This window comes from Columba livia, chromosome 2 (assembly GCF_036013475.1).
Source record: "Columba livia isolate bColLiv1 breed racing homer chromosome 2, bColLiv1.pat.W.v2, whole genome shotgun sequence".
NCBI lineage: Eukaryota > Metazoa > Chordata > Aves > Columbiformes > Columbidae > Columba > Columba livia.
Genome location: NC_088603.1, coordinates 100,185,977 through 100,207,513, shown reverse-complemented (window position 1 = coordinate 100,207,513; position 21,537 = coordinate 100,185,977). Strand labels below are relative to the sequence as shown.

At 39.7% G+C, this 21,537-nt stretch overlaps 1 protein-coding gene across 5 annotated transcripts in view; it reads right to left on the bottom strand.

Moving 5' to 3' along the window:
• MBP (myelin basic protein) overlaps positions 1-21,537 on the bottom strand; it is a 114,204-nt gene that overhangs the window by 46,393 nt on the left and 46,274 nt on the right. For all 5 annotated transcript variants that reach the window (XM_065053002.1, XM_065053000.1, XM_065053003.1 and 2 more), the window contains exon 3: positions 12,984-13,074. In XM_065053002.1, coding sequence (XP_064909074.1) covers positions 12,984-13,074 — 91 coding nt within the window. The remainder of the gene's footprint in view (positions 1-12,983; positions 13,075-21,537) is intronic.

Below are 21,537 nucleotides of genomic sequence, written 5' to 3'. Positions count from 1 at the left end.
TTGTTATGTTGAAAACATTAAGTTGTTTACCAGCATTCTCAATAATGAAATGCCCAGGCTCTTACTCATACATATATTAATTTAAAAAAAGAAAAAAAACCCAACACACCAACAAAAACACCTCTGATTCATGCCACTTTAGCACAACTAGCACATAGGCAAGGACTCAAATCGGTACTACATGCTAAAATCTAGAGAAGATTGATGCACTTGACTATTTATGCTTGAGAGAGTCAAGGCAATTGCCTGTGCACCTCCACTGTGTGCAAATTACTGTTCTCTGAATTAATACACAAACCAGCCTCAACCCCATTAGGAATAAGCTGCATCTACAATGCAGGAAAAGACATAAATATGCCTTATCAAATTCCTCCCCCTAATTCAAGTTGTACTTGCCCCCTATGGAAGACACGGCTTAACAGCATGATTCCTTATTTTTATGTATAAATAACATCCTTAAAATAAATGCACTATTGTAACCACAACATTTTAAGGAGGTCTAATGGATTCTAAAACCCTACACTTCATGCAAATAAACTGCAATTTTCACAAAGATGTGACCTTGTTAAAAGTTTTACAACCAAGAAATGTTAGGATAATTCACTCAGATGAAAATGTCATTATTTTGAACAGATTTTTTTTTCCTTTTAACACTATACATCACAAAAATTACCCCTTTCCAATATTCTGAGAACCTCTAAATTAACCACCCTTTTTTTCCCTCTAATTAAAAAAAGCAAATAAAATACATAAATAAAACCATCATAAGGATAAAATATTTCTATACTGCCTCAGAGAAATCTGTTAAAGGGGTTATATTTTTATTTAAATCAGAATTTTTGAATTATGAATCTGCTCCTTAAAAGTCTTTATGTTGCAGTGCTTTATCACAACTACGTTAACACAAGCAGACAAATATAGATTGGGGAGAAAATGCTCTAATTTTAAATAGCTCCCTATGTCCAACTAGCTTATATTCAGCCTCTTCCCACATTTCTGTTCCTGATAAAGAACATGATTATGATACTCTAAAAAACACAGGGACCTGACTAGAAAAGTCAGATATTTGTATATGCCATATTTATACTTCTATTTATATATTTTATATATTTTTATATATAAATATTACAAAGAGGTCAAGAGTCACAATGACTAGCCAAACCAGTGTGCAATTTTGAGTAACATGCTGATTTTAAGACATTCACTTCTGTTTTCTTGAGGGGGCAGCTCTGTACGTTTTCTTTTTATTGGAATCTTGAAAATAACTCGCAAGAACATTCAGACTCCGAAATCTCACAATAGATATCTTAACTTCAGGCAGTGCTAAAATGGGTCCTTTTACAAGGGAACTAAGAAAATACATTAGAAAAGGCCTTGCATTTTCACTGCAGGAGACATTTGTAATCGGCACATACGTTGAAGAAAAAAAAGTGGGTGGGAAAAATGTAACTCAAACTAGAAAGACATTTTTCACCCCTTGTAATTATTTAGAATTGAAACAAAATTTACGAGGGAATATACAGATTGTTGATGAGAAGGGCTGAACAGAAAAATAAATGTTTGCCTTCAAGGAGAAGCCACTAGCAGAACTTTATTGGTACAAGTATAACATTGCAGCTCTAACTCAGTCCAGAGCAGAAATCGCACGTAGAGTGGGTACTAATGGGGCACCCATTGAAATAGATTCTGCTACTCAGTTTTGCCAAGTAAAGCAGGCTTTATCCTGAAACAGCAGTCCACCTGCAAAAACTTGATTTGATTCTTGTCCTAGATTTAGACAGCAAGCTCACTCCTTGGTGCAAAAGCAGTTTGCCTGACAGAGCAAGTCCTTACTCAGAGAAACAGGACTCGTCTGTAATGGGTGCACAGCAAGTGTCTTACAGCCTTCCCATCATGTTCATAGATCAATAGGCTTAGCAAGGTCCTAGTTCTCAACAAGGTCCTTCTCCAGTATGAATAATAACTGAAATCATGCTAGCAAAGAGTCTGAACTTGGATTAAGGTACTTCAGTAATAGAGGAAAAAAATAATGTGCACCATAAAAATAATAAGACTGGTTAAAAAAGAAAAAGAAAAATCACAAGCATTAATGCTTTAAGAAGTCTCACCTACTGGGCTTCTCACTTTCAGAACATCCTGTTAATCAGGTTCAATCCTACTGATTGCTCCAATCCACATCCTGAAAACAGGTCACTAAATGAAAATTAATACAATCAGGCAAGCACTGATTTTGAAATAGAAGCCAGATTTATTATTGCTGGCATACAGAAACAGAGATAACAGCTCTCTGCTGGAGCCCAGGGGGACTTATCACAGAGGGAATAGGAGAAAACAGTTATTTTGCCCAGTCTTCTGGTTCTCACTTTAAGACCAGATTCAACAAAATATCTACGCCAAAATCTGGATAGTATTTTGAAGTATTACAGCACATGCCTAATTGTACTGAAATGCGGGGAAGCTCCTTTGTTTAGTTTCATTTATTATTATCCCTTTGTAGGCTGTGCAGTTCATGATGATGGTGGCCAGCCACTGATGGCTCCCAGTAAAAGCGGAGTAATTTGGTGAAAAAAGAAGAGGGGAAACTTTCATTTTTCAGCGGTCCTGACAGTTTGTGGTTGAGGGTTTTATTTTAGCACAGATCCTGAAACAAATTTGCTTTCAGATCTTCATATAGTAATTATATATTTTGAAACAGAATAGTAAAATTATTTCAAGAAATTCTGGCAAATAAACTAAGTAAACTTTCAGATTAGGCTTGCTTTATAATTTGTATCCACACATCCTAAATTTTCCATTTCATCCTATTTTCTAACAGATTTCCTGTGTTGACAAACACAGAAGGAATGTGATACCACAGCAATAAAACCTGGAGACCAAACAAGAGGGTTTTGTGGTCATCATAAGGATGGCCAGTGTATACACCAGCCTGAATGTGACACACAAAAGGAAGGACAGCCTGAAAGTAAAAGGTAACAGGACAACGCTACTCACGTGGCAAAGTCCTGCTCATGCCATAACCTTACCTTCCAAAAATGAAAAACTGGAAGATTTTAGACTTGATGAATAGGTGAAGCAGGGGGAGACAAAAACTTATCATGTCTAGAACTAGTTCCACCCTAAAAGCCTTCGCAAAAAATTCAGTCCCCTCATGACAATAAACACAGAGAGGCCCTCAACAGTTCAAGAATTAAATGCTCTACTTCTCTCATTTGAGTTTGGGTTGCAAGACATCTGAAAACAAGAGAACGGAAATGTCTTTCCGCCCAAAGCTGCCTTGGCTGCGCGAAGGATGTCTGATGTGAACGACGGCTTCCCCGAGCCTGCAGCTGAGCCAGGGGCTCCATGGACCTCACATCTGCATCCTCCTTGGCAACAACCTGGGCATCATCACTGCCAAACTGTGTTGAAATCAGTAAGAGTTACTGTGCTGAAAAAGCAGCAGCTTCTGTGTAGATAATCAAGGTAAGTAGAGTCACCACATCCTGATAAATATTGAGGGAAGCCCCACTTGCTTAAAAGAAAGGATAGTTTTTCAAATGTTAAGTATCTATTTTAGAAGCATCAATATTGTCATTTTGTCCTTACTGAGTTCAGTGAAACCAAGACTATTTATGGTAACATTGTGTGGTGGCTTAGTTAGGTGCCTTAAACCCAGCACTTTTGTTTCAAAAGTATATTCAATTGCTTTTCCACAAGCAAAGGTTAAAACTAAAATCTCACTATAGATCTTTCAAAACAGAAATGAGAACTTTTGAGAATTTCTTTTATCTGTAGTCAGCTTCTGTTTAAGTCACACAGGATGAATAGACATTTAGAAGTATTTTTGCAACACTGTCCATACACATTTGTTTAAACAACAGAGTTTAGTTTTTAAAATGCCGACTTCTGCTGCAATCCTCCATGTCAGCACTACTGGGGACATTGTTAATTTTCCATGGTTAACGTCACACGCGGCAGAAATTTTAAGACCCTACAGCAAGAACGATCAAATAGGAAAAAACAAAAACACAGTGGATGACAGCTACTTTAAAAAAACACTCAAACTAATTTAAAGTTCCTGTTATGATGGAGATACTTAGTATGCAGTAGAAAAATGGTTCCTTCTAATTAAGGGGGAATGTTAAAAGGCCTAGAGAAAGCCAAGCTTTTCACTGGCAACGGGGAAGGGAAGCATAGGGAAGGCTCTAGAGAGGGAGCCTGCTCTGAACAGCACTGGAAATAAAGAGCAGCATTATCGTGGCTGTTCTCTGCTCCTCGCAAGGCTGGGAAGCGACCGCAGTCTTGTCGCCACCAGGATGTTTCTGTACAAGTACCAGTGTGTGTGCACCAGTAAATACTAGTCCTTTTCACTTCTATTTTCCTCATCAAAAATAGATACCTCAGATGTGAATTTCTGCTCTGTGCCTCCTTGTCAAGCACTTAAAGGGACACTGTGCCACTCATAAAACTGAACTACTGCACAAGTGCTGCCAAGATATGTATTTGAAGGAGTTAAGCCAAACCACAGTTGGTCTTCTTGAACCAATGCATAAAAGAAAGCAACAGCTTCAAGCATGGGGTGATTTTTCTGCCTGACATCTTACCGGAGCCCTGGAGCTCCAGGGTACAGCGATGGGGCTGCCAAAGGGAAGCCGACAGATACCAAGTCCTGAAAATTTTCGTTCACTCATTCAGAAGCTCCACGTTCATTCTTAGTTTCACTCTTCACCACCAATAGATCCTTTTCAGTTATGCAGACACAGTCGCAAGCATCATACATTAAGCTGAAGAATAATTCAGATTAACTCGGCACAGGAATGAAAAGATTCTGTTAGGGTCACCACCAGAACAGCTTGCATGGGGTGTTCACAATGTGCTGTCACATTATCTGATTTCACAGTCCTCTCACAGTGGGTTTACTGCTGCTTGGCTCTCCCTTCCAGAGCTACACCCATCACATACCAAGCCCGACACTGTTCCACAGGAGCTGCTGCTGGACCAGAGGATGCAGCTACACCACCTCTCTCCCTTCCATGCTCTTTGGGCAACAGCTTAAACATAAAAACCCCCACAGCTCTTTTCATAACTCCAGCCCACCCTTTTAGTGCTGGAAGGACAGGTTGATGGATATTTGATTTTTAAGCTCAACTCACTACCTTTATAGTTTTGCTGAAGTCAACAGAGCTAATTATAATATTGCCAATGAACGAGGCTTAAATGGGGGTCTGAGTGGGAAGTACCACTAAGAAATTCAAGCCAAAATTTCTCAGGCACATCCGATCCTGACAAGGAATTAAAAAGAACTGAAATTTCACCCAGTTGACAGCACACTGGATGGGAAGCACCAACTTAATACTGATCTCCCATGTTTATGAGGGCAAGATGTTACCTCTGTATCCCTTTTTCCCCTTGGTTTCTGTCTTCTGCATTCAGATAAGAAAAAAAATCTGAGTTAGGATCTGTCTTATGACATCTGCTATGGGCAGCCTAACGGAGCAGGGCACACAATCAGAGGCAATTATAGGGACCAGACAATCAGTGAAGCACCTCTTTTTAACCGGGATAACGGACCACTGAAAGCCCGAGGAGAATCCATTGTTTTTGTACTAATATTGCAACAGCACATTATTCTTGCTCAAATCAGGTATTATGGATTTGATCCAGAAATTACAAAATGAAAATCTGTAATTCTTATTTTGCAAGAAGCCTAAGTTGGTGGCTTTCATGTTTTTTTTTTTTTCTTTAAAAAACAAAAAGATTACCAATCTCAGCTGATGTTTCCGTATTCTCCTAACAGATTGTACAGAAACTCATTCTGGTTCTCTTCTAGCCATTGCATTAAGAAGTGAGTCATATCGTAATTAAACTTTAATGACAACATCTGTTTCAGCTAACATGACAGAAGAGTGGTTGGCCTACAGAGAACTATTCTGCTTCTTATTTCACTCAAACCAGAACTGAGTGTTTATTCAGCCTCAACAAAACTGGATATGGGACAACAGCAACAACATCCCAGCTACTTTCCCCAAAATAACGACCTTTCAGAAGCACTTTTAAATCATTTACAGATAAAATCCTGCCTTAACCAAACTGGATGGTACATAAGGATCAGCGAGGGAGAACACTAAGGACTCTTTCTCCTCTGCAAACAGAACTCTCCCTTGGGCTGCAGCCTGCTAACAGGACAAAGACGATAAAATACACTGGGGAAAGGAGTAACTTGTTTTCATAGCTAGCTACTGAGCCAAAGGCCTCATATCACCACCCAGCAACATGTGACATTAGACCACCTTTAGCCATCCTCACTTTCACAATCAGCCACAATGTGTACTCTGGATAACAACAGGAGGGTAAATGCCTATTGTGTTTCTCCCCATCTCGAATAAAGACTCACTGAATAAAAAAGGGGAAAATATTCAGCAGATCCTGTACACTGTACAGCAAGTATTAAAAGAATAAGTCATTTATTATGCGGTTATTGTGCTGATTAATTAAGCCAGCACAGCCCACCAGCTCTGCACTGCTAAAAATACAGCAGGCATCACTGGCTCAGGTCCCTGTCTATGGTAATGGATTTGGTAACAACTCCAGTCCCTATGAAAGAAGGAGAAAAACCAAAACCTCTATTATGCATGCAGCTTGCATGTGGTACAGACGAGAAAAAGAAAATAAAATAATACCAGGTGAGACTTGTTGAAATACCGTTAAGTTCTAGTGCACTAATTTTGTGGCAAACATTAGTGTCCTGCTAGAAGTAATCTTAAAGGCTTAGATGCTACTGTAGAGAAGTACATTACTTATAATGGCATATTAACTAGTTAGATGTCCAAGAGCTACTGTTAGTGTTTAAAGCATCAGATGGCTGCCAGAAATAAACATTTGAATGCTACTGTTGAAAAAAAGAAAATCCATAAAAACGAGGCACAACCAAACCAGCCACCGAATTAACATCAGAATGCAAATATCTATACTTTAGAAAGAGCTCCAAACCCTTAAATAACAAAAGTCCCACCAGCTGGCCACATGTTGCCTCTGAAGTCCTGCGAGTCTCTTTCCACCACAGCACTTCTCTAGTCTCCAGCTTCTCTTGTCCATTTGTTAACTGATCAAGGTTCCCTACATATAGTTTACAAAAAGTGTTTCATGATACATAAGATCTTGAAAGAACAGAGTTTCAGCCCTACTTCTGAGATCCAACAACTGCACAAAAAAGCAAAGTGTTTTGGTTTTGTTTTAGTTAAAATGTAAATTTATTGGTTTAATCTCAGAAAGTTAATCCAGTCTTGTTGCTGTAATTCTGCTAAACCAGTGGTCTCTGGGTGGAAGCAGACAGGCCAAGTCTTGCAAGAAACTGGGGAAAGAGATGGTGAAGGAAAGTGGAAATAGGTGGATGGTTGGAACAACAGAATCATTACTTAGCTTATAACGAAAAACTACAGGAGATTCAAGTCCCCCATTTACCTCTCATGCAAGAAGGAACAGCTGCACTGTGGTAATAACATTTATTTTAGGACAATTTGCCATCTCACCAGATTGATTTTTTTCATGTAAGCTTGCCATTATTTTTCATTAAAGTCATAGCTTGTGTTCCACAATTGATTGTGTTTACAAATAGAGAAGCTTCCCAGTAGGAAGGTCACTGAACTGCAATAACCCTCAGCTTTTAGCAAGCTCCTGACATGACCACATCACCTCCTGACAAAGGCGTTGTGCAGCCAGGGCTGTTAAATGCCTTCCAGCTCCTCCTTTTGCATTCTGCCGCATTCCTTTTTTAAACAAGAATCAAAAAGCAAAAATGGATAGAACACAGGAGTGGAATCCATACAGATATAACACACAGTCACATATCTTCTGCAGCTCCTCTTGTCCTACCATGTTAAGGGAGGCCAACAGTACGACTGTGTATGTCAAATCGTTACAGATGGAAATCTCACAGAAACAGAAGTTCCTCAGCCTACGTAGGGTTACACAAATACCCACAGGACATTCTGCGTAGGACGCAGCAGCAGGCGTCAGCACAAGCAGTGAATCAAGGTCAGTCAGAGCCACCGTGGAATTATGCCGAATGTACCAATTCTAGCTACATCCCTGAGCACTGCATTCAAAAGATACCTCAGGAGGTACCTGGTCCTGTGGTTAGAAATGGCAGAATGACGGATGGTGCTGTGTCCAGTGTCACTTTGCCATGCTCAGAACAGAGCTTACCTCCTGCTTAAATAAAAAAGAAAGTCTTTAATTCTGATCGGGAAGAGGGGGGGTGGTGTCATTTTGCCTTTTTTGTAACAAGAAAACACACAACCCTCCCCACCAAACCCCAACAACAAAAAAACCCACAACACCCTACAACTACAACTCCAGCCACATAGCACAGATCACCGGAAAGCACTACGGCATGAAGAACCATGGCTACTTTCACAGATACAATTTTAGAACTGATCCACTAAATAGAAATGAAACTTTCCTGTTTTAGAACATCAAGACCTACTGTATCATGAAACGTTAGTACACCTGGACTTTTCATTGCTATCAGAAAGGGGAATATGCTGTCAACATACCACAGTTCTACGGAGAACTCTTCCTTATTTGTAGTTTTATGCTAGTTCAGCCCTAAGGGAAAAAAGTATCAATAAAAATCTGGATTTATCTTTCTCCAAATTAATGCAATAAGGGGTTGCATTAAACGAAGGTCCAGTCCTCCCAGTCAGAATGGCCACAGTTTGGCCCCTTGGTTTTGCCTCACAGTTGTAGAGCAGAAATGGATCTATATAAATTTCTGAAAATTGCATTTAGAAATGAGTTCTAATCATAAAATGGTTTGGGATGGATGGGACCTTAAAGATTATCTAGTTCTAACACCCCTGCCATGAGCAGGGACAAGACTAGGTTGCTCAAAGCCCTTTTACAACCTGGTCTTGAACATTTCCAACGATGGTGCATCCACAGCTTCTCTGGGCAGCCTGTTCCACTGCTTCACCACCCACATTTTAAAATATTTCCTCCTTATGTCCAATCTAAATCTGCTCTCAGTTTAAAGCCATTACCCCTTGTCCTACCACTCCATGTCCCTGTAAAAAGTCCCTCACCAGCTTTGTTGTCAGTCTCCTTTAGGTACTAGAAGGCTGCTATAAGGTCTACCCGGAGACTTCTCCAGGCTGAACAACCCCAATTCTCTCAGCCTGTCTTCACAGCAGAGGTGCTCCAGCCCCCTGATTATCTTCATGGCCCTCCTCTGGTCTCACTCCAACGGGCCCATCCATTTCTTTAAACACATAGCACTCAACCCTGCAATTTTCTTCTCTCTCTTAGACTGAGATGTCATTCACAGTCCTTTCTGACTACATACTGGTTGCAACAGAGACCACGTTGACTACGTGCAAGTTCAAGAGAAGTTTGTAGCAAGCAAGACATTCTAGTTCCACAGCACAGATTCATATTCAGTATCTATCAGACAACAGAACTTTGTTGGGTGTTACAAGAAAATCCTTTCAAAGGACAAACAAAACTAACTCTTGTTAATTCAGAGTTCCAGAGTTACAAATACCATTACCGTACAGGCTAGATTTCTTTTCTGTCCCATATCCTTACCCTTCTGGTTCACTTTTCCACTCTCTCCTCTTGTATATAAAGTCCATCACCTTTGAGAATCAGCTCTCAAACACATGACATACCTGACTTGTTTGTTTGTTTTGTAAAACAGCTGGTACAATGCAGCTCCACTGTTGATAAGAACATTTCAGTATTTAAAAAAAAACAAAAGAAATGAAAAAAAAATACTCCAGAGTGATAATTCTCAAATTCAACTCATATGAAGAAGAAGAAAAACACTAAGACACTCATGTTCACCCACAAGTGGTCCTCCATAGCAGTGGATCAATCTTTACTTGTACTTACAAAGAGTGCTATTTGGTCTAGCAGACTTGAAAGAGATATCCACACTTGGTTGTTTATCTCCACAACGTTTTCAATCAATAGTACTGTACTTGCTTCCAAAACTGTACCCAGCTGATAGGGACTGCAGAAGGCACACTTACTCCAGAAGCAAGTACTTCCAAAAGAAATATTGCTGTATTCAAACAGCACAGCTCTCTCAGATATCTTCCGGATAACAATCTCTAGTAATTGCATCTATTCCACACTGTCCACAGTACAGAAGATTCCCTGCGCCTGATGAATCATACTGTCACCTGGTCTAAATCCAAGACAATACTAACCTTGGAGAGGTGGGGGAGACAAGAGCAAAGGAAGAGATTTTTTTCTTTGTCTCCTTTGCTAAGGAGTCTTTGACCTGGCAATCCTGACACCCTGGTGGCCGCCAGGGACTGGCAGCTGCTGCCACCGAGTGGCTTGCAGAAGAGGGACAGCCAGTGGTCTCAGGGGGACCCAACTCCTCTGTGCACCTGCTGGACCCGCGCCCCAATGCTGAAAAGGTAAGCAGGAGTCAAGGGGTGCTGTCCCCTTTTCTGAACCAGGCTTAGGTGTTGCCTAAGGCAGGAACTGACTTCTCTGCCACCTGTGCTGACCTTGCTGTAGGGGGTGGCATTGTCCAGAGAAAGCTGGGGTGAGTGATCTTTGTGAAAAATAAGTAAGTAAGGCACAGAGGACAGTGATCTATGTGAAAAAGGAAGGTTGCACTGCACCCACTCAAAGAGACCAGAGGCTCTTTAAAAGTCTTCTGAAAAGGGATTCTAGTCAAAGCTGAAGCTGTAAATTAACCAGCTCCTGGTGGGTACTTGATGCTTGCTCTAATCAACATCAGTGAAATGAAGGACAACTTGAAATAGGTTAAGCCAGAGGCAGAATAAATGAGCAGGGTCTGTAATATAATCATTTAAATTACAGGACAAAAAAAAATAACTCACCTAGGGAAAACTGTTTCAAGCTTATCATTTATCCCTTAGGAGACTGACCTGAACATCTTAAGAAATTGCCCAGAACTGCAGGGAAAGGCAGGTATACACAACAGTGTCATTCTCAGAGACACCAAACTTAATATCTGCCAAAATTTCCTCCCTGACTCTTGGGGCATCTCACGCTAAAGCAGTTTCGTTTGCACCTTCAGTCCGCTTTGACTTCCTCACTTGATCAGGGTGAAAAGGAAGATGACAGACTCTATTTGCATCATATTTCATCTCCTTTTTTGCCACTTTGATCTAATCTTAACAACAAACATTTGTAAAGTGGTAAAATGGTTCATATAAGATGCTACCATCTGACTGGCTTTGGAATTGGAAAAAATGTTCCTCCTTGTGGTGCCAAAATATCAAAGATTGACCACAGGCTTAGCTTAGATATGAAGTTCAGTTCACAGAACTGGAACATGGAAATATTTAGCAATGTTAGTAAATGATTAGCCTTAAAGAACGTGTAGTACACTGCATGTTGACCCTCTTAGATTTATAAAAGAAGTTGTAGTGAGGGTATGAATCACTAGATGATGAGTTTAAGCTTATGAACAGTAAAATTCATGGTTTTTTATTCTCATTTTTAAGTTCACAGTCCCCACAGGGACCACAGGCTTGACTAACCACTGATTTAGTTCACTGGTACATGGGGCTATCAGAATACAGAGAAGGTTTTAAAGCCTGAGATTTTACTGACAGAAAGAGGCAGATGGAGGTCTCCTTGCTTTGCTGTCTCTGTCTTTCTCCACAGAAAGAAAACCAGAGATCTGAATTGAGAAAGGACACAGTTTGGGATGCACATTACACAGTGCCGTGGGGCTCTAGAACTGGTAATGCTGGATCTACTGCAAGTAACTGGTGCAGCAGAGGTAGAGGAAATGAGGAAGTAACCTCACCACTGAATTAACAAAGTTGAAACCTAGTTCTTAAGGCCACTTGTGGATTCTTCAGACACTAGTGTTATATGATCAGTCGTGGAAACATTCATACGAGGAATTCAGGCTCATGTGCCACTCACACCACATTACCTCACAGAGGAAAGCTGATTTTAAACAAAACCAGTTTAAATGGTCACAAAGATTGTTTCCATATATAGTAAGAGAGATTTAATTATTCATGCTCCATTACTTTTGTACCTTGAAAGAAAAAAATTCCTTGCTGTATTCATAAATAGTTGACTCATCCTAAAGTTTTCAAGCTAGTCAGCCTTAATAAAATCCACATGACATCTGCAGATCTTGAGTTTCCATTCCAAAAGATAATTGAGCTAAATACTACACCAACTGATAAACTTTCAGCGTTGTCCTCACCTCTCCTGCGTTACTGTTAGAATACTGCCCTTTTATTGGGAGTTCCACTAGCATAAAATAAACATAAAGTTAAAATAATGTTTCCCTGGCTCTTTTTGAAATCTTAATACAGAAGAAAAGGACAAATAGAGCTTTCAGACCAAAAACCAGAACTACCAGCAAAACCTATGGGTGGCAGTTGCGGGGGGGGGGAGGGGTGCGCGAATTCCCAGCCGACTATCAAGAAGAGCTCATATAAAAATCTAGGCTTTCAAGTATCCTCAAAGGTCATCTAGTCTATCCTTCTGACACAAGATGAACTACATTACATCAGTTTAGAGAGTTACTTGTCTAACCCATTTTTAAAGGCCAGCAGTGTGAATCCCCACACATTCCAGTTGATGCATCCCTATGTTTTAGTATTTGTTTTAGGATTTTTCTTCCCAATATTTATTAAAAATCTTTATTTCTGCAATTGAAGAATTCATTGCTTGTCCTATCCATCATAGACAGAGAAAAGTTTATTTCCCCTCTTACTGCATACACCTTTAATTTTGTTGAAGAACTGGATTCAATCTTTCTTCTCTGTGGTAGCCAACAGCAAATCTTTCTTCAGAGATTATTTACTTTAGACCTTTGATCCCTCTGTGTTCTTCTTGGTCCTTTCCTCTACCTTTCCAAGTCTCCGTGGAACTGCATGGCCTACTCCCAGATGCCATACACCAACACCAAGTAGATCACAAGGACTTTATGGGAATTATCTTTTCTGAACTAACAGATCAAATAACATTTTACAGTTGTCTGAGTAACTCACCAAATACTTCATTATCCTCTGAAGACTGCTGTGTTAGTCTAGCTGCTTTTGGACTCTCTTTAGCTGCTTCCTCCACCTTGATTTCAGCATTCTGTAAAAAACAAACAAACATACATTTCTTCAGATTACGTCTTCTTTTATAGTTATCAACCAGAAACATTCTTCAAACTTCTTAATTATGTACACGTTACATTCCTAACAAATACAGAAGCATTAACACAGAGGGTGTTGGTATCTTTACTATATAGATGAGGTGTTGCAAAATATCGAGGGCAAATACAGCTTAATTTTTTTTTAATCTGTTTTTATATGACTGGAGGACATACAATGGCAGACTAGAGAAGACATCTAAACAAAAGAGAGATCTTAAAAACCATGATGGTCTTTTAAGCTTCCACCTTTCCTCCTCATATTTAATTTTCTATTGAGATATTCCATTATTGACTTAGTGAACAAAGAGATCAAAAGATAGTGCACAAATAATTCTCTTTAAAGAGCAAAGGTAAGTGAATGAGAGAAAGCTACTGCTGTGTAGGAGCAGCCATCTTCAAGTCTTTAATCAACTCACGTACTTACTGTTTAAAGCACGAGTACTTATCTATTTCTGAAACAAATCTGCCAACTAGCTATCTGGTGTTTAGGCTGGGTCCAGAAATAAGTCAACGGCTTCAGCACTTAAATTGCCATAAGTCAAAGCATTTAATTTCCTAGCTAGAAAAAGCTGAAACAAACATAGCCTGTGAAACATTGAGTTTAAAATATTTATATTGCTACTAAAGAAAAAATAACTCACATTTTCAAAATGTTTTTCTTTGGTACTTAAGAGAAATGTATCTGCATGCTTGCAGCAATGCAGACAGTAAATTGCATATGCGGTCAACTGTGGAGCAATGGATATGAAGTGGCTGATGCAATATTAAATATTACTGGAAAGAGCTGACAGAGTTGAGGAAGGGAAAAAAAAATGAATGTAGTATGCCTATGCTTTTAAAAGGACAGGTATCGCTCTGTTCAAATACATGCTCATTCCAAAGACTTTGTGTGATATTGTGGAGAAATTACCTTTGTACAAGTTCTGACTTAGTTTTGAAAATGCAGCTATATAATCTGCCCATTAAAATTATTGGTTTTGTCCTCAGAAATGTAGCACACTTCAAAGCCATATGTGGTCTCTTATTTCCCCTGATTAATAACCAGAGAGAAGATATAAGAAGATAGGTAGATTAAGTCTGTCGACCTCCCTATGGAATACAAGTACAAACTTCGGGCCTGTAAACTCAAGGGGCTTAGAAGCAAGACAGCCAGCTTTGTCAGGAAAAATGAAACAAAGACCTAGGACACCTACTGGTGTCACCCAGCAGCAGACGAGTTAGAGAAAGCAGAGAGAACAGGAAAGGAAAGAGAAACTGTGCTTCAGAGGAAGAAACACCTGTGGAAGAGAAAGGGTTCTGCACTCCTTCAGGGCACCAACCTGAGCATCCCACACAGAAAACCCATCAGCTATTATGTATCTCTCAAAGCTGAGGAGACAGTTTTAGCACCTCAGTTTGGGTTAAATAGTGTTCCTCAAGAAGATGGAAGGTCCCGGTCAGAAACCAGCAGTGGCTATACTGGGAGACAACTTGCTTTGGGTAAACCACTTTACGACCAGTACAAATACTTAAGCCCTCTTCCTGCAGATATAATTTGTAAATTTTGGAGCCATGCAGTTTGCAATGTGTTAGGTGCTGTCCACACACACAAGGGACACATGCCAATGTCCACAGCATCTGTACTGGTTTACAGAACCACTTGCATGTAGACACCACCAATTCAATAAGCTGCATGCTCAAGTTGGGTTCTCCATACGATTCTAGTTGCTCTACAGCGAGGAGCAACTCAACTATGTCATCTTTGTAGAAAGAAATGCAGAACAGTTTTCAGCTCTGAATAAAATAGAAGAGGACATCTGCTACAGAGTGAACCAATCCCAAAGCAAAAGGCCACTAAAACTGTGCTGTCACGGATGAGACAAAATTCATGCAGTTTGGTGATCAAACCAAGTTCAGGGCTTTCCCAGATGAAGGGGACAGCTGAACTCCTGATCAGAGCTATTGCTTTAAGTTTTGTAAAGACAGTGTGTATCAGCATCAGCTCCATTTGAAAATCTATTCCGTAGTATTTAGCGTATGGGAAAGCTGGTGGTGCAAAGAGGGATTGCTGTTCTTCATGCTCTTGCTCCTCTTGAAAAACAGCTGAAAGTCTGTAACTTGCTGCAAGGCATCAAGAGCAGCAGCATCAAAACACTATCCAACAGATACTCGGCAGTGTGATGAAATGAGTTGTCGCTCCACGTTCTTACAGAGAGATGTCTGCATCCCTTAATTTAAAAACAGGGTTTTGGCAGTCTTAGGGAAATCAGAAAGACTCAGCCCTGAGATATTTGAGTTTGAGTTAGATCACTGGAGAGGATCACACTGCAGCTGAGTTGTCTGCTCCCTGGAAAAGCCCAACTATGCTGGTGTTGACAGATGTCAGTTCCAAGAAGTTGATAGGTAAGTTGTGTGATATATTAGTCTTTAACGTGACAGTGCATGGTTGGATGTAAATCTACTTGGCATGGCTTCTTACACAACATATAAACTTCAAAAAGACTTATTTTGCTTTATTATTTGCATTAAAATTTACATTACACATTATTACTGGCATATCTAATATTTAAATTACCAAAAGCCATAGAAGAAAAATCACCGCAAAAGAACAACCAATGATCCAAGTGTTCTAAATCAAATTATAGTATAAAGCAGCATTTTTAAAGACAACATTTAGCCAGTTGCTTAATTCTTTTTTTTTCCAGCGTCCTAAAAAAACATTCTTAAACGTCTCTATCCTTCCAATCAATTAATAGAAAAAGTGAAAACACATTCTTTTTACACCGCCTTGGGTGTGCCAGGCAGGATTCTTTACCTACAGCTGTAAAGTGTTTGTGGTTGGTTAAAACAAAAGTCCTTTGTATCTAACATGGTAAATGTATCTAGCACTTTCAGGTTGAGCACTCAATGGAATTTCAGAAGTGATGGGTGAAAGAGGTTTATTTTGTAATATCAGTTCCCAAGAAATACAGATTGCAACTGATTTTAACATGAGCTGGAGAAGCCTAAAACATTCCTGATCTTCCACTTCTCCAGTGATATTCGTGTAAATTCCATCATGCAAGGCTACTTTTCTTTGAATACTCACAAAATATATGTATGATGCTCAGGTTATAGTATACCTTCAGAAAATTATATATGTTACCTTTTGACACAGAGTTAACTGACCTCTCACATTGTTCCAGGGGAAAAAAAAAAGAAAAAAAATGTTTAAATCATGGATATGAGCTCCTTCTAAAATGTGACAGTAACATTATTGAGAGTCACATATTGGTAAGTCTGTCAAATAGACAAACATTTATCTAAATACCAAATACTGCTGCAATCATAAGGATCTCCATCAGTATCAACAGTTTTTAGCCCTCTCTCATCCATTGTGAGGAATTTGACATGCACAGCTTAACACAATCAAATGGATGAAATGCTGTTGACAACCCTTACTAGCAGCCAGAATTAACAGAATGGTAATTGGCCTTCTTCAGGTGGGCAAAGATCTCCTGGACCTACATTAACGAGTACGTTCAAACATCTTCCTGAACTCAACCAGTAATTCTTCTTAACTGTGGAGATCCTCCAGTTCCCTTTTCATTAATGCAGGAACTCATACATCTACTGGCAAGCACCATGCTTCTTGCACAGAACGTGAAGGGTGAATCTTAACAATGTCATACCAGCTAATTCATACTCCCCGAAACAGGACCACTGCCATCATTCAGAACAGGGTTATGCCAGAATGAAGCTGGGCTCATGTTATCTCCACAGACTCAAGCTCTTGAATATGTTCCAGGAGCTCCTACATCAGTTCCTTCTTCAGTCCCCAACAGTCATGAACGGGATTCAAATATTCTCATTAATTTACAGATAAATAAAATAACTCTTTTAAACAGCAAGCTAATCACAATCTTTATCTCCAGTTTCCTGGTATATCTCATATTCTCAATTTAATTTTCACTTCTACATATTCTTTACATTCAGTTACTAAAGTGGAATACTCAAAATACCCTCTTCTGAATAACTTTTATATAAAGTAATTATTCTTAAGTTCCTGTGCATGTGTCAAGGATCTTATTTGAGATATAAAAGAATGATAAAAAATGAAAGAACAATGGAAAGAGAGAGCTAGAGTTTTCCAAAGAACATTTTGCTGTTCCTCTCAGCTTCAACAGTGAAGTGCTACTGCTGCTAATGTCACCAATGGACAATTTCAAAAGAAGTTTCAAACAAAAGGATCCCATCACTAACCCCCAAGGCAGAGAAAAGGCCTTTGAAAAAGGTTTGAGATGTCTCAAACACATTATCCAGGTCTTTAAAGAAATGCATTCAGGTTATTTTAAAACCTTAAGATACTGAGCAGTTGCAGTAAGAAACACTGAATTCCAGCTCTGTAGTTTGTCACATTCCCCATTACCAGTTCTACACTATTTTGCTATGTGCTTCCCTCCATTTATGAAAAACACTTAAAAGCTACTTCTGTTTGTGCAGAAGTTCTTACACATTGGGTTAATACACAGAGTATCTTCCCTTTATAGCAATTCTGCTACATTTTGAGAAAAGGTTCCTGACTGCCCTAGGGTTCTCATATTTTATAACTGCACTAAAATCTCTTCAGCTTCAGAATATAACAGATAAAGACAACTAATGGATCCACAGTATGCTACTGTGGCATACAGCTTTTACTAGTCCATAAGGTATTCTCCGATGCTGAGGAGGGAGGTTCAAGGGAGAAAACAAGTGATTATGTTTCTGTGTCCGTACCACTGACACAGGCTCATTGCATTTGGGAGCAAGCTGCTAAAATGACAGTGTTTATTTGGGAAACAAAACAAAATAAAAACCAGGACAGACAACCTTGTGCAAGAGTCAAGGTCTTCCCATGAACTGAAAAAAAATACAACAAACCCAAATTCATGTACCCTATTCATAGGGGCAGAGGGAGAAGAAAAGCTGTATGAGTGACCTGCTTCTCTATAGGTACCCTAAGACACTGATAGAATCGGGAATTCTCATAAAACAGCAAGGAATTTAAAAGGCAAGCTAAAGCAAGACACAAGAATACGCTCCGGGTCAATATTTTCAATATGAAGCAAGAATCCTGTCACGTGTCTTTCACACCGTGCACATTAATCCTGAAACCGTACACAGGAAACCTAGAGGTGAATCACATAAAACACAGACAGGTCCGGACACAGCTACAACTTGCTGTTCCCCCTGCCCATCCCACCCCAGCCCTGCCGAGCAGGGCAAACCCCATCTCAGCAGATGTACACACAGCACAGGGGCACACACAAACACGTAAAAAACTGTAAAAATCAATATAAGGATTTAAGAACCGCACTAGGGAACACGCTGAGTTTTGACAGCCTCCAGAACCCTTGACCTGAAACTAACGTTATTAAAGCACATGTGTTGCCTGCTTTGAAGCCAGGTGGTTTTTCTATTTAGTGCCACTGCAAACAGCATCTGGCAGGCAGACTGACAGATGCAGCTCTTGACCTAATGAATCAAAGAGGAACCATAACAATACTTGATGAACAAAACCAAACCCAGGCACTTTGGGCATCACGCACAATAGCGAATCTCTTTTACAAAAGGTATTTGAGCAGAGTTCCAGAATAGTTTAAAGAGTTACATCTATCAATACTGATGCTTTCACAGTCCACTCGTCACCTTTATCTAGACTGTTTGCTAATTTGCTTTCCTTTGAGCACTCATTGTAGCCACATGCTAAGCAAGTACAAATATTTCACTCTCTATTTTTTCAAGAAAAGGATGTGGTTTAAGTCATAAACACAACATTGATGATGAAGCCTCAAGTCTCAGTGTATCTCCTTAATGGCTTCATTAATACCTTGAACAAGGGCAGTGTCTACCCCAGCAGACTAATTTTCAAATGCTGCCACCCGCGGTCTTTCTGACCTCAGTATAAAAAAAAAAGCATACAAAGGCAATGCTGTTTCATTCTGCTAATGAAGCCACTTGATTATGCTAGCATATTGGTAAAATATGAAAAGAATTAATAGACATACCTGATACACCAGAAAAGGATAAAAAAGGTCATCTGAATAATCCATCTATGTGAAAAGCACAACAGATACGCAAAAACTAGCAAGTAGTTACAGAATTATGCACAATAATTAAGAAAAAAAATGACACAAAACTATGATCATTTTTAAAAGTGCACTATAATAATCACTAGTCAGGGCGAGAGGATTACAAGTATTTGGGGTATTTTCCAGGCAAAATTTGCCTTTCAATCTTGTACACAGAACTTCTTGTATAACAGGTTTGAGTTTGGCAGTCCGTAGCAAGTAACAAGCAAAACACTTGCCACTGCCCAAATTAGTAGAGGCTCTCAGCCTTTAATGCTCCTTAGGGGTCTATCCAGGACTGTCTGTGGCAGTAAACCTGTGTATTTGCCCCTTTTAGCAAGGGGAAGAGCAAAGGTAAAAGATGGCAGCCCTCTCTGTGGAGCACAAGGCCATGGTACAGCCCTGCCACCGTACCTTGGTGCGAGGGTTTCTGCAGGGTGTCAGGGGGCAGGGCCACACATGTGCCCCTTCCCAGAGCTGCACAAAATGGCAAAGGAAGCAAAGGCACTGAGGCAGCTCTTCAAATGCTTCCCCATGGGCAACCTAGAAACAAGCTGGCCACAAAGGAGGACGTTTGTGAGACTTCACCATTCCAAACCACAATGCAATGTAGCAGACACTTGATGTCATGATCATCGCAGGAGAGAGCACAGCCCTTTCCTAGACTCCCACCAAACACTGGCTCTGTGATGCTGCATTTGCCTGCTGCTTATGGAGGTTTAAAGAAAACAGACAAACAAACAAAAAAATAGAGCCTGAAGCCATGTCCAAATCTGCTTCATCACACAAAGGGTTGTCTGCAGTGCCCCAGGAACAGTAAGATACTCAGAGTGTCTTAAATGAGTAAAAACAATAATATATATGTATATCAGTTAAATATTATTTTCTTCCTTCTATGACCTAGAAGGTATTTTGAGTGATATTATAAAACTAAAGTTATTACAGAGCACGCCAGAAATATTCACTGTAAAAGCATCAGGTCTAAGAACAATACAAGACTATTAGAAATAAACCAGTCTGCCACTTTATCAGGAAAAAAAAAAAGCATCTTTTCAGTCTCCAGCTGTGAAAACCTTCTGCCTTTAACAGTACTCCAACTGACATTGGACAGGTAGTTTTGACAAAAACCCAACACAGTTGACACCCTGACTCTACAGCCAGCATTACATTTGTTAAGAGGACATTGATAAAGTTTCCCTTCTCAATATAAATTGTAGAGACTCTGGGCCTGCAGAATTGAGGTGGAGCACTCATGATTATGTGGGCTACAAAGAGCTGAAGCATAATTGTGTCAACTAAACACAGAGAGAAGGAACTCAGCACCCAACGCAGTTTATCTCTGCCCAGTTTCCCCAGCAGCAAACCAGTCTCCACAGAGACCCGAATTTCACTTCCGGTATTTTATTCTTAACTGCATTACGTGCAACAACGAATTGTTCAACATGCAAAATGAATATGCCAGCACATACATTTGCATCATTTCTATATGCAGTTGAAGACTGCCTTTACTGAACAACCAAAGTATCTTTTTAGTGCTTGCTCTGTGTTAGGAGGGTACCACAAAAAAAGGCTAAGAAGGGTAGGAAACTTTAAAGGACATTTTCGCTATTCTGTTCACAGTGAGACACTAGACTAATCCAAATCCCCTCTGAGCTTAGTAGGAAACACACCTGAAACCATTGCCACTGCTCGCCAAAAATGGACTTTCAAGTTCTTGAATTTAATTCAGTTTTCACTTCCCAGCTCTTAGCTCATGAGGAAAGAAAGCTCCCAAGCTGCTATGTAAAAGCACTTCAGATTCAAAATTACATCCCTTCAACTCCCTAAGAATCACCAAAGTATTTTCAGCATTTAAGAAGTAATTGCCAAGAATTAAAAGAAGAATTAAACTTAACAACCAGCAGTTAATTTTTAGAAGGGAATTTTTCTAACATATTGATTTAGAAGACTATTTTCACTGGTTTCAGTCACGTGGCAGTCACTAGCCTTGTGAAGTGTATTTCTATGCCAAAGGTAAGAAAAATTTTGCATACAAGTTGCCTGAGTCTAATATATATTGTATTTACCTGCAAGACTTGTAGGTTCAAAGGACATTCTGACCACAGTACTGACTGGTGCATTTGTTTCTGTGCTGTGATAAGAGAACATTATAAAGTTTCTTAAATCTTGTACAAAAAGGGTTTGGGGTTTTTGTAGGGGTGGTGGGAGAAGCAAGGTTTGCCGCATAACATCTGGTTATGGGAGAAGCTGCCCTGAACTTGCCACCAGTCACACAGCGCGGGCCCTTTGGACAAATCCACTCCAGACAGAAAATTATGGACTTTGTAACTGAAT